A 15,071-nucleotide genomic window follows, 5' to 3' on the forward strand; every position below is an offset into this window, starting at 1 on the left:
ACTGAAGTTGCATTTAACTGGCCTAACAACCAGCTCTGTCCACTTTTATACGCAATAAGATGGACGCAAATGATTCTTTTGATTGCCAGTATGTACAACGATGATTGTATTTCGGAACTAAATGTGTTTGTTTTTCGCTTGTTTCAATTGTAAGCAGACAAGAAATTACTTTAAGCTAGGAAGGAGCCCACGGAACTTAGTATAAAATAGATATTATCTAAATTTTTGTGATGATACAAAGTTGAGAGTGAATAGATTTTGTACTTATTGTTATTAAGTTATAAAACGATATAACCTTTAACCTTTATTGTAATGTTTACAATACTGAACAAGTATAATTGCTTAGTAAACGTAAATATTCACGATCATTGACTGTAATTCTTCTAATCAGTGAGGTGGTGTTTTATCCATTTTAATTCTTTACCAACAGTTGATGAAAGGAATTAACAATGACACAGTCTGCATAATTAGCTAGCAACATTCCATTGTTCAAGGCCTTCAATAGAAGAGCTTATTTGTATTACTGTGTCATGGTAAAACATGCAGTTTGGCGAAAATATCAAGAGAGGATAAATAAAATATTTAATTTGTAAGTAAATTTAAGTAGTTTGATTACAAAAATATTGCTATGTTTTGTTTATGAAGGAACTCAATATTTACAGAATTTTAAAATATAGTTTTAATTTGTTGTTAGGTGTTTACACATCAGGCCGGGCGCCTCTACCATTACTGTCGTGTTTACACGTCGGACTGGGCGCCTCTACAATTACTGTCGTGTTTACACGTCAAGCCAGACATCTCCAACACTACTGTCGTGTTTACACGTCGAACTGGGTGCCTCTACCATTACTGCCGTGTTTACACGTCGAGCCGGGCGCCACCACCACTACAGTCGTGTTTATACGTCGAGCCGGGCGCCACCACCACTACTGTCGTGTTTACACGTCGAGCCGGGCGCCACCACCACTACTGTCGTGTTTACACGTTAGGCCGGGCGCCTCTACAATTACTGTCGTGTTTACACGTCGAGCCGGGCGCACACCACCACTACTGTCGTGTTTACACGTCTGTGACACACGGCTGGTAATTATTTATTTCTTACTGCGTAAGGATCATTGACTGCTCTCTGATGGCTACTTTCAGTACTACTATGACAAGTGTCTCAGCCTGGTTTACAATTTTGGTACTACGTCGAAATCACATGTTTACATCAAAATATTAGCTGGCTGTCGGAAGATGATGGATGTTACAACAGTATAATATAACCAGTCAGTTTTCAACACAAATTTACGTAAAGAAACCGTACTTATTCAAAGTCTAAGCAGTTGTTGAAACAGCACGTAATATCCACGATCTGACCTTGAACTCTCCGCTCTGGCCGCGATCAGAGCTCGGCGCTACTGGACGTGTTGGTACGTCTACAGCTATTAAGGACTTTTAAAATGTGATGTGTGTATATTATCGGAAAGTATCGATATATAATTCGATTGAATATTGAGTACTCGGTTACTATCGATACTCGTAACCACCATCTAATCTGACGATCCGTCGGCAGGTCGCCACGTGTGCCAGGACTGCGGCAAGGAGTACACCCTGCGGCACAACCTCATGCGGCATCAGCGTCTCGAGTGCGGCAAAGAGCCTCAGTTTTCCTGCCGATTCTGTGAGTATCGAGCGAAGCAGAAGAGCAAACTGAAATACCACTTGTACTGCAAACATGGCCAAATTTTAGAAACTAGTTAATTGTGTCATGTCATGTTTTAATAAAACCTTGTACATATTGTTCTTGTATTATTGTAACCTGACAAGCAAACTGTACATATCATTAGAGTTTAAAAACTAAATTTTATATTTTTGCACATGTTTTATTCTATACCGATTAATCTTTTACACTTAATACTATCTTGCAATTCTTTCTATGTATAGAGACGTCTTACATGCTTTTGATTTTAAATTTCAAACAATCTGCTAAGTTTTTGTAGATTCCTTTTTTTAACTTTTCCACGGATATAGAAATAATTATACGCCAATAACCATTACGAGTACATTATGAGTGAGTGAGTAGTTCATTAAATTATTATGTTCCAGTTAAAAATGATGACAGCATGAAATAACGTATGAGGAGTTTCTCCACAGCGACTGTGAGCATACAGGTATATCAAACTAGATGCTGTACAATCATTACGAGTACATTATGAGTGAGTGAGTAGTTCATTAAATTATTATGTTCCAGTTAAAAATGATGACAGCATGAAATAACGTATGAGGAGTTTCTCCACAGCGACTGTGAGCGTACAGGTATATCAAACTAGATGCTGTACAATCATTCTTGATTACTTTATAACATTTTTTTAGACCTTTACAATCTGTTTTTAATTTTGTTTACATCATTGAAAATGCAAGGAGTGATGTATATTGTATAATTTTGAAATATGTAATTGTCTGATTTAAATGTTGATCATGGGCATGATCAGGGGTAAAGGGGTTGCTTTTGTTTTTCATACCATATGTCTGCTTGACGGCGCGGTTTGTCAGGTGTATAATGTTTTCCATCGGTAAATACAACATATCACAGTCGATAGTACTGGGAATAGTTGTCAGACCTACAAGCTTTACATTGTAAGTTTGTAAGACATTCTATCTTTAAGTCATAATAATACGTAGTTGCATTGTCTGCATGACTTCTGTTGTTATGTACAGAATGTTTACGAAATCTCCTGAAAATGTTTGAGAATTTGTTATTCGTGTCCAGACAAACAAAAAGTATAATATATACAGCAATTATGAATGCTTAGTTTACCGTCTGTCTCACTGTATGTATTTTGAAGTGCTTTTTTTCTTTCTATTATTATTATTTAAAACCCCATAAAAGATTAGAAACTCAAATTTAGCACAAAAGACTCGAAGTAAGATAAAAGTCAGTCAGTATTATATTCTTATATCAAATTTCAAGAAAGCGGTTTGTTGAAGTTTTAAAGATTAATACCGTAAAAAGTAATAAGATTGTTAAGTTTTTTAAGAATAACAATAGTTTCTAGATCTAATTACAAACATTTTGACACCTAAAACATAAAAATCGGTGAAGAGATGTAAGCTTTTGTAATGCACGGCTAAACTTTGATTATTTACACATGTTTACGTCACCATAAACCGTTATAGGTAATCAGATTGTAAAACGTTTCTAATGACACACTGTTACTTGCCAGTGTTGACACCAGACGTGGAGCACGAGTGTGTACAGTATAGGTAATCAGATTGTAAAACGTTTCTAATGACACACTGTTACTTGCCAGTGTTGACACCAGACGTGGAGCATGAGTGTGTACAGTATAGGTAATCAGATTGTAAAACGTTTCTAATGACACACTGTTACTTGCCAGTGTTGACATCAGACGTGGAGCACGAGTGTGTACAGTATAGGTAATCAGATTGTAAAACGTTTCTAATGACACACTGTTACTTGCCAGTGTTGACACCAGACGTGGAGCATGAGTGTGTACAGTATAGGTAATCAGATTGTAAAACGTTTCTAATGACACACTGTTACTTGCCAGTGTTGACACCAGACGTGGAGCATGAGTGTGTACAGTATAGGTAATCAGATTGTAAAACGTTTCTAATGACACACTGTTACTTGCCAGTGTTGACACCAGACGTGGAGCACGAGTGTGTACAGTATAGGTAATCAGATTGTAAAACGTTTCTAATGACACACTGTTACTTGCCAGTGTTGACACCAGACGTGGAGCATGAGTGTGTACAGTATAGGTAATCAGATTGTAAAACGTTTCTAATGACACACTGTTACTTGCCAGTGTTGACATCAGACGTGGAGCACGAGTGTGTACAGTATAGGTAATCAGATTGTAAAACGTTTCTAATGACACACTGTTACTTGCCAGTGTTGACACCAGACGTGGAGCATGAGTGTGTACAGTATAGGTAATCAGATTGTAAAACGTTTCTAATGACACACTGTTACTTGCCAGTGTTGACACCAGACGTGGAGCACGAGTGTGTACAGTGTGGCCGCAAGTACAACAGGAAACATAACCTCAACCGACATGTTCGCCTGGAGTGCGGCAAGTCTCCACAGTTCTCCTGCCAGTTCTGTCCGTACAAGGCGAAGCAGAAGAGCAACCTCCAGTCCCACATCGCCATCAAACATGGAGATAATCTACGTCAAGCTTAAGAGCGGACTGAACTGTCGGTTTTCTGCAATAGTGACCAAATAACATAGATAAAACAGTCTGGCGTATTACTTTAACTCAAGTATTTATGTAATTTTTAGTGAAATACGAAACTACATATAGTTTTATCACTATAACAAATTTGGAAAACGTAATTACATCGAAAATTTTTATTTTGATACTTGGAACCTAAATCTCGATTCATGTAAGTAAAAAATCCAAAAAATTGTCTCGATCTAAATACTTCATACTTTCAGGTGATTTTGAAATAAAATTGTTATATTTTTACTAAGTTACGTGGCTTTTATGTTCAATTTTCTTTATAACACAACAGAATACGTTTTACTTCCATTACGTTATGAAGTCGTTTCACATTTTGTTTTAATGTAAAAATCATGTTATAAAAATAAACTGATTTTACACTGTCAAAATGGTATTGACAAGACTATTTTTATATATTGAGGGGACTTTTTTATGTGATTATCTAATTGTAATATATCGTAATAACATATAATATTACAGTTCTTAGAATACAAAAACAGTTACTAAAACAATATGTTTCAGTTTATTAAGTTTTCAGAGTGAAAGTTTTTTTTTTTTTCAAAAAACTGTATACCGCCTCACTTGTAAGACTGATATCCCAGACAGTATTAGATTGTTATTGTTAAAGTGTATTGTATAAAATTCCGGATTCCATATAGTAACATCGATTCTTGAAAGTTACAATTGTTTTAAGTTTATATACTGATATAAAAGTTACTATCTACATTTGAGAGTTATAACTGATGATTAATATATATTAATCTATTTAAATAATACAAAGGATCAAGAGTTAACGCACGGACCCCAAAAATCAATAGGGTTCTTCTTTGAGCCCAGGGAAACGTAAGTATGAAGTTCCAAGTCTCTAAGACTTTCTATAAGGAGCTATGACACAGACAGACGGTCTGCTTTTAACCCCAAAATCGATAGCTTTTAATAATAACGTTTATTTTATAATAGTGTGTTTATAATAAATGTGAACATTTCTTCACTAAACATCAATTTTGTTATAATGTGGGCATTTAAAATTAGCATTGCAATTATCAGAATAAATTATTGAGATGATTGTGTGACATTCGGTGAATGCCATGACTGCTGTGTTCCAGCAACGGTCACCGAGTTGGGCCGAGTTAACTGAACGATAGATCCAACTGAGTAATGTGGGTATTTAAAATTAGCATTGCAATTATCAGAATAAATTATTGAGATGATTGTGTGACATTCGGTGAATGCCATGACTGCTGTGTTCCAGCAACAGTCACCGAGTTGGGCCGAGTTAACTGAACGATAGATCCAACTGAATAATGTTTGCATTTAAAATTAGCATTGCAATTATCAGAATAAATTATTGAGATGATTGTGTGACATTCGGTAAATGCCATGACTGCTGTGTTCCAGCAACGGTCACCGAGTTGGGCCGAGTTAACTGAACTATAGATCCAACTGAGTAATGTGGGCATTTAAAATTAGCATTGCAATTATGAATATGATTGTGTGCATTTTGCCGATGTGTTAACCGAGTTGGGCCGAGTTAACTGAACGATAGATCCAACTGAATAATGTTTGGGCATTTAAAATTAGCATTGCAATTATCAGAATAAATTATTGAGATGATTGTGTGACATTCGGTGAATTCCATGACTGCTGTGTTCCAGCAACGGTCACCGAGTTGGGCCGAGTTAACTGAACGATAGATCCAACTGAATAATGTTTGCATTTAAAATTAGCATTGCAATTATCAGAATAAATTATTGAGATGATTGTGTGACATTCGGTGAATGCCATGACTGCTGTGTTCAAGCAACGGTCACCGAGTTGGGCCGAGTTAACTGAACGATAGATCCAACTGAATAATGTTTGCATTTAAAATTAGCATTGCAATTATCAGAATAAATTATTGAGATGATTGTGTGACATTCGGTGAATGCCATGACTGCTGTGTTCCAGCAACGGTCACCGAGTTGGGCCGAGTTAACTGAACGATAGATCCAACTGAATAATGTTTGCATTTAAAATTAGCATTGCAATTATCAGAATAAATTATTGAGATGATTGTGTGACATTCGGTGAATGCCATGACTGCTGTGTTCCAGCAACGGTCACCGAGTTGGGCCGAGTTAACTGAACGATAGATCCAACTGAATAATGTTTGCATTTAAAATTAGCATTGCAATTATCAGAATAAATTATTGAGATGATTGTGTGACATTCGGTGAATGCCATGACTGCTGTGTTCCAGCAATGGTCACCGAGTTGGGCCGAGTTAACAGAACGATAGATCCAACTGAATAATGTTTGCATTTAAAATTAGCATTGCAATTATCAGAATTAATTATTGAGATGATTGTGTGACATTCGGTGAATGCCATGACTGCTGTGTTCCAGCAACGGTCACCGAGTTGGGCCGAGTTAACTGAACGATAGATCCAACTGAATAATGTTTGCATTTAAAATTAGCATTGCAATTATCAGAATAAATTATTGAGATGATTGTGTGACATTCGGTGAATGCCATGACTGCTGTGTTCCAGCAATGGTCACCGAGTTGGGCCGAGTTAACAGAACGATAGATCCAACTGAATAATGTTTGCATTTAAAATTAGCATTGCAATTATCAGAATAAATTATTGAGATGATTGTGTGACATTCGGTGAATGCCATGACTGCTGTGTTCCAGCAACGGTCACCGAGTTGGGCCGAGTTAACTGAACGATAGATCCAACTGAGTAATGTTTGCATTTAAAATTAGCATTGCAATTATCAGAATAAATTATTGAGATGATTGTGTGACATTCGGTGAATGCCATGACTGCTGTGTTCCAGCAACGGTCACCGAGTTGGGCCGAGTTAACTGAACGATAGATCCAACTGAGTAATGTGAGGTTGGACGAGAGGGGGAAATAACTTGGGAAATTAAATTTAACGCGTTTTTCCTCAGGAATATATTTAAAATAAGACTAATAGTTCTACTAATAACGTAATACGTTAGCTGTTGACTAAACATATTTTGTGTACAATCAAATTGTCTGGACTATTTTTTCTATTCAATGCTTTAATAATTTATTTATTTATTTAAGTATTTAAGTTTGTATGTTTTATGGAAGTTAGTACAAGTTTGTCATATTATGGAAGTAAGTTTATGGTATCTTTTAGATTTATTTATTTGTTCAAGAACTTTTTATTTGTACCCCGTTAGTTTACTGAAACACAATTTATTATTTCATCCTAATCTCGAGATCTTTGTGTATCTATTTAGAACCAGTTATCTTTGAAAAGTAGTAAATTATGAGTTAATGTTTATCTCCTTGTAAGGTGTATGCCTGAATATTGTACATATTATTCTAATGTATTGTACTGTATCGTCTTCTCAAATGGCTTTCAATAAATAACTTTTCACGAACTTCAAGTTTTATTTCTTAAATTATTGGTTTTTTGTTATAACCGATTACATACGAATCGTATTACCCTGACATATTTTGATGTACATTATCGGTGCAAAATTATTTTTAAATAATAGTACCAATACACATTTTATTTAAATTAAATGTTTCACTGAATATTTTAACGTTGTTAATTTCTTAGAATAGTATTTGGAGCACTATTTTAATAAGAAACGCTTTTTAATCTTTACTCTAAAACATAAAGGTTTTCTGGACATCTGTTTTCATATGAAACTGTGGAGATTATAAGTTAGTTAGTTTCGATTAACTGTTATAACAATTTGACCCCAAAAATGAATTCAATACATCATGTTTTTAATATTAATTACAATTAATAAAACTTACTTCACAACATGTAAAGAAAACGTAAAATACAAATCTGTACAATCTGCCAACTAACTCATTGGCCTGAATATGATATTCCTATCCAGCGTAACCTTTAGAGATGATTGCCCGTTGGTAAAAAGGAATTCTGTGTGCTATTTTTACTTCAGTTCTGCTTTCAAAGTACTTAATTTAAAGACTGGTCATTAATTTAAAAAGTAAGTCATTCGTCGTTAATATAATATAATTAACACACATTGATACGGAATGAAGATTGACAGTTTGATAAACAACAAGTTCTTGTCCATAAAGTGCTGCAATATTTTAGAAAGCTTGATTGAAATGGGTTGTAGATTGTGATGTTCTGGGTAAGATGTTACTTGATATAGATTTTACCTCAAATTGACCATTTTGGGAAATACGCTCCTTATTCACAGGAAAGTGTGGAGCTTTAACAACCTTGATCTTCTTAAATGGTCATATCGGTGAAAGTTGAAGGTTGAAGTTGGTTCCCACCAACATTTTTGCATGAACCAGCTATACTTGTGATATTGTTTATTGGAATTGTTTCAGTTCCGGTTATGAAATAATTAAACTAACCCCTATTTCGTGGGTTTTGACATATTTCGTTTAACCTAAAAGAAACGGTTTTCTTGATTAAATCTTGGTGTGAACTAAGGCTCATTGTTCCAGACAAGATGTACAACTTTGAGACATGTGGACGCAGGTACAAGTGCCAGGAGAACCTATATCGATATCGTTGCCTGGAGTGTGGCAAGGAATTCATGTTCCCTTGTCAGCAATGTCCTTGTGCCAAGCAGAAGAGTACCCTTCAGCTTCTTGATTAGATTTTGGTGTGAACCAATGCTCATTGTTCCAAATAAGATGTACAACTGTGAGACATGTGGACGCAGGTACAAGGAGAACCGTCTATCGACATCGTCGACTGGAGTGTGGCAAGGAACCCATGTTCCCTTGTCAGCAATGTCCTTACCGTGCCAAGCAGAAGAGTACCCTTCAGCTTTTTGATTAGATTTTGGTGTGAACCAATGCTCATTGTTCCAAATAAGCTGTACAACTGTGAGACATGTGGACGCAGGTACAAGGAGAACCTTTATCGACATCGTCGACTGGAGTGTGGCAAGGAACCCATGTTCCCTTGTCAGTAATGTCCTTACCGTGCCAAGCAGAAGAGTACCCTTCAGCTACTTGATTAGATTTTGGTGTGAAGCAATGCTCATTGTTTCAGATAAGATGTACAACTGTGAGACATGTGGACGCAGGTACAAGTACAAGGAGAACCTCTATCGACATCGTCGACTGGAGTGTGGCAAGGAACCCATGTTCCCTTGTCAGCAATGTCCTTACCGTGCCAAGCAGAAGAGTACCCTCCAGACCCATGTACTACTCATGCACAAAGTGCACCCTTCAAATACTCTCTAACTTACTATCTTTATCAAAGTGGTTTTTTGTTCATTTGAAATATCTGACTAAGTACAAAGATAATAAAAGTTAGTTTTCTGTATATGTACAAATATTTTTCTAAAGTTTTCAACACCTGTAAAGCATTGTATTTATGGTACGTTTTTTAGTGTCTAGATAAATCAAATATAACTTCGAATTAGTTGAAAAGGTAAAATTGTAATTTTCACTATCTCTGAGTTACAATTATTAATGTGTATCGTCGTAAGGAGAGGCGGAAATGAGATATGTGTCAATATGAATAATTAGGACTACATTATTATAATAACTAGGCCATACACAAGCCCTGTATTCGTCCTAATCAATATTAGGACGAATACAGATGACGTTCTTATCAGTCACATAAAACTATTGTATCTCATTATGAAATGATAATAAAAACTTAAGAATAATAGAATTCTAATTTTCCGTGTGACTATGAATCGACTACAGCAGATTGTCTTTAAATAAGTAATCTTTTTTAATTTGGGCGTAATTAAAAAACCGTAGCTGTTGTTATTTGTTTAGATTGTAATTTTTCTTTTAATTCGGTTAGCCGAAGGATATTGCTTTCATAGTGTTATGTCGTCTTGAAATAAATTCAAATATTTCAATCTCTTTCAAATTATTTGGGAATGACAATTTTACTCTATCGATTCATATTGAGTACTTAAACATAAACTATATATTATATTATACATAATGATATTTTATATAGGATTTACATTTGTATTGGATAAAATAAGTATCAGTAATACTATAGCACTTTTATTGTAATTGCATAGAGTTGATTATATTAATTTCATTACAAATTGGAAACTTATTCGTATATTTTAATTTTTATATTTGTATTTTACAACATATTTTGTGTTGTACATGTATATATTGTGGACATGTTACATTTAATAAAATAACAATGGTATTTGTTATATTAAGATTATTTATTGCTCATAATTAAATAACATAACTTATACAATTTTATAGTACATTTTATTGTAGTTTGTAGTAGATTGCTCAGGCCACTTATTGTAGCTCCGATTGTCACATCCATTAATTTAACTGGTAATGTAATAGACAATAGACAATAGAGTGGTTAAGAAACACAATTCAAGCAAAACTGTTTATTCAATATATCGTTTCACCTATCTCGGCTGTTTATCATAATCGGAGCAATTTCGTGCTCCTATTTATAATAAAGTAAACATCACTTATTATCAGTGAGACACACTAATATTACACTGCCGTCTTTGGTCCCTGAGTAACTATCGCATCACTTTATCTTTCCAGAGATTCGTAATAAAGTAATCATCACTTATTATCAGTGAGACACACTAATATTACACATCCGTCCTTGGTACCTGAGTAACTATCGCATCACTTTATCTTTCCAGAGATTCGTAATAAAGTAATCATCACTTATTATCAGTGAGACACACTAATATTACACATCCGTCCTTGGTACCTGAGTAACTATCGCATCACTTTATCTTTCCAGAGATTCGTAATAAAGTAATCATCACTTAATACCAGTGAGACACACTAATATTACACAGCCGTCCTTGGTACCTGAGTAACTATCGCATCACTTTATCTTTCCAGAGATTCGTAATAAAGTAATCATCACTTATTATCAGTGAGACACACTAATATTACACATCCGTCCTTGGTACCTGAGTAACTATCGCATCACTTTATCTTTCCAGATATTCGTAATAAAGTAATCATCACTTATTATCAGTGAGACACACTAATATTACACATCCGTCCTTGGTACCTGAGTAACTATCGCATCACTTTATCTTTCCAGATATTCGTAATAAAGTAATCATCACTTATTATCAGTGAGACACACTAATATTACACATCCGTCCTTGGTACCTGAGTAACTATCGCATCACTTTATCTTTCCAGAGATTCGTAATAAAGTAATCATCACTTAATACCAGTGAGACACACTAATATTACACAGCCGTCCTTGGTACCTGAGTAACTATCGCATCACTTTATCTTTCCAGATTCTCGGAATAAAGTAACCATCACTTATTATCAGTGAGACACACTAATATTACACTGCCGTCTTTGGTCCCTGAGTAACTATTGCATCACTTTATCTTTCCAGAGATTCGTAATAAAGTAATCATCACTTATTATCAGTGAGACACACTAATATTACACTGCCGTCTTTGGTCCCTGAGTAACTATCGCATCACTTTATCTTTCCAGAGATTCGTAATAAAGTAATCATCACTTATTATCAGTGAGACACACTAATATTACACATCCGTCCTTGGTACCTGAGTAACTATCGCATCACTTTATCTTTCCAGAGATTCGTAATAAAGTAATCATCACTTATTATCAGTGAGACACACTAATATTACACTGCCGTCCTTTGTTCCTGAGTAACTATCGCATCACTTTATCTTTCCAGAGATTCGTAATAAAGTAATCATCACTTATTATCAGTGAGACACACTAATATTACACTGCCGTCCTTTGTTCCTGAGTAACTATCGCATCACTTTATCTTTCCAGAGATTCGTAATAAAGTAATCATCACTTATTATCAGTGAGACACACTAATATTACACTGCCGTCCTTGGTACCTTAGTAACTATCGCATCACTTTATCTTTCCAGAGATTCGGAATAAAGTAAACATCACTTATTATCAGTGAGACACACTAATATTACACTGCCGTCCTTGGTACCTGAGTAACTATCGCATCACTTTATCTGTCCAGAGATTCGGATTCGAATCTCGATGCAGGCGTAGTAATTCAACGCTTTAAACAATAACCATACTAGCTTAGTCTGAAGTAACAGTTCGATTTTATCTTCAGGGAGGTTCACTGCGGACTGGTTTATATCCTCCAGATGAGCTTCCACTGAGTATACAGAAAACCTATTGTCATTTTAATCTGGAAAAACTTATGGATGTCCAGAATCGGCACATCACTAACCGCAAATATCCAGATATTGGGGTGCAATGGTATATCGATAGTTCGAGATGACTGTTGAGTTGGTTGAGTTCCGGACTGTTGCTAGCCTAACCATAAGGGCTAGTAGTAGACGGTAGGAGGGGGCTATTAGGTTTGGAGGAACTGGCGTCCCCTTCTTCCAAGGAGACATTACTGAGATCAATACCCCAAATCCTTCTCCGTGGATCTTGACAGGAGGCGGCCTCTACCCCTAATTTTACATATCCAAAATATTCTGTAACTCCGGAAGCAGCGTAAAGGTTCGTTTAGGACTAAGTGAAATTTCTCACTTCGAACAAAAACCTGTTCTTGACTAGAACTTCAGATCCATCTGAAAAATAGAACTTTTACACACAAAGTGCCCCATTGTGTGAAGTATGTGCCATTGCGCATACATGGCACACCATTTCATAACTGAGATTGTCTGTAACTCTGATCAAACTGGGGCAATCTGTAAAATATGTGTCATCTAATGTGTGTGGTATTTGCAGGCAGAGTCACGCCCAACAAGTGTGGTCGCTGTGGCCGTCAGTACAAGTACAAAGATAACCTCCTCCGCCATCAGCGTTACGAGTGTGGCCAAGAACCTCGCTTCTGTTGTCCTCATTGTCCCTACAAGGCCAAGCAGAAGAGCAATCTGCAGACTCACATGATGAACAAGCATAACGTCTAATAGCATAACAACGCCTCTCTTATGACCTAATGCACAAATGCCGATACTGAAAAGTTCCTAATGTTTTCTTCCAGCTATATTTTAGCATTTAGTTTTCGTAACTAAGTAACAAATATTATCTCTATATAGAAATCTTTGTTTTTTGTTAATGTTAATCTAAAATAAATGAGAATCTTATTTCACATATCAACAAATATAATTTGTTAACTTAACGACCATTATACTTCGAAAACTTTTGAGGTCCATTGAAGACCGTGATTTTAAGAATCTCGGATAGTCAAATGGTATTTCATAGGCTTTATGAGTAGAGTTAGTAAAATAGTTATAAAACATTTGCTTTACCATTAATTGATACGTAGGTAATAATAAATACGTCTCCAAACAAGCTGCAAACACACACACACACACACACACACACACGTATATGGCAAGCTTTCTCTTACTCATCATTGATTTTCCAACTTTCTAATATCCCAGAAACTTGGAATTTGGCACACGTACGCCTTATGGGTTAAATAAAACCACTAAAACATTTTCTTAAAGATCAAACATCCCCAGAGGTTTACATAGGCTTGCAACCTGTTGAACGACGTTTCTTCCACAATGATTTTTGGCACGCACGTTCCTCGAGACACATCGAAAACCAAAAGCATTTTCATGAAGTTCAACCACCCATCTCAGCTCATCCATACTTTTGTTTTTTTTTAACTTACCGATGTCTCATGATGGAATAGGATATACATGTACAATCAAAACAAAAAAGATTTTTCATGCAGATCAACCACCACCTCTAAGGGTTGAAATAGGGCTACACAACCTAAAAGAACGATTCTTTTCTCGCTGTCCTACAAAGATAAATTTAACATATTATGTGTACCTCATCACTTAAATAGATAGACAAAAATCTTTTCATGTGTAGTGGTTAACCCATAGGGGTTTAAATAGGATTGCAACCTTGTAAGAACTATTCTTTTCTTTTTCAATTTCTCCTGTTGAAGTTTATTTTACTACCTTCTTTTCTAGAATTAAGAAACTTCACACACCCGTTCCTCATCTCTCAAATAGCAAACAAACGCAGGTTAATAAATATTTACCACCCATATGGGCTGACATGGGCTTAGAACTCTGAGAACAATTGAATTTTTGTTTTTCATCTTCCCGCTGTCCTACTAAAATAAAATTTCTAACACTCGTTTCTCGTATAATACATAGAAAAGCAAACATTTTCATGAATATCAATCACCCATAAGGGTTTGAATGGGGTTGGAACCCCTAAAACTATATTTTTGTTTTTAACTTCCCGATGACCTAGAACAGTAGAGCATTTGAAATGCAAATGCCTTAAACAGACTACCGAAACAGGGTGAAACGCAATAGAACAATAGAAACGCTACTACGGCATCGGAAATAGATTTCAATAGCGGAAGTACTCAGTTATTGACCAAAGTAGACTTACCAGATCACCTTATTACCTATTTTCTTAATCAGCAAATGTTACTTCGGCACCGGGAGTAGATTTGAACGACCGGCAGTACTTACCATTTGGCTGACGTAGACTTTTCAGACCAACTTTCGTGATGAGGACAAGTGAAACGTTACTATGGCACCGGAGGTAGATTTCGACGACCGGCAGTACCTACCATTTGGCTGACGTAGACTTTTCAGACCAACTTTCTTGATCAGGAAAAGTAAACGTTACTATGACACCGGAGGTAAATTCCAACGACCGGCAGTACTTACCATTTGACTGACGTAGATTTTCAGACCAACTTTCTTGATCAAGACAAGTGAAACGTTACTATGACACCGGAGGTAGATTCCAACGACCGGCAGTACTTACCATTTGACTGACGTAGACCTTCAGACCAACTTTCTTGATCAAGACAAGTGAAACGTTACTATGACACCGGAGGTAGATTCCAACGACCGACAGTACTTACCATTTGGCTGACGTAGACTTT

At 35.9% G+C, this 15,071-nt stretch overlaps 2 protein-coding genes across 2 annotated transcripts; both read left to right on the forward strand.

Annotated features, from left to right (window-relative positions):
- Positions 1-358: 358 nt before the first annotated feature.
- Positions 359-5,708, forward strand: LOC124353446 (zinc finger X-chromosomal protein-like). The gene is made up of 2 exons (XM_046803285.1): positions 359-1,738; positions 3,951-5,708. Exons 1-2 carry the CDS (start codon positions 1,609-1,611, stop codon positions 4,190-4,192), a joined length of 372 nt encoding a protein of 123 aa, XP_046659241.1. The 5' UTR covers positions 359-1,608; the 3' UTR covers positions 4,193-5,708.
- Positions 5,709-8,898: 3,190 nt separating this feature from the next.
- LOC124353447 (zinc finger protein 626-like) lies at positions 8,899-13,110 on the forward strand. The gene is made up of 3 exons (XM_046803286.1): positions 8,899-9,157; positions 9,246-9,380; positions 12,929-13,110. The coding sequence occupies exons 1-3, from the start codon at positions 8,899-8,901 to the stop codon at positions 13,108-13,110; spliced, it is 576 nt and encodes a 191-aa protein (XP_046659242.1).
- The last annotated feature ends 1,961 nt before the right edge of the window (positions 13,111-15,071 follow it).

This window comes from Homalodisca vitripennis, chromosome 2, assembly GCF_021130785.1.
Source record: "Homalodisca vitripennis isolate AUS2020 chromosome 2, UT_GWSS_2.1, whole genome shotgun sequence".
Taxonomy (NCBI): Eukaryota; Metazoa; Arthropoda; class Insecta; order Hemiptera; family Cicadellidae; genus Homalodisca; species Homalodisca vitripennis.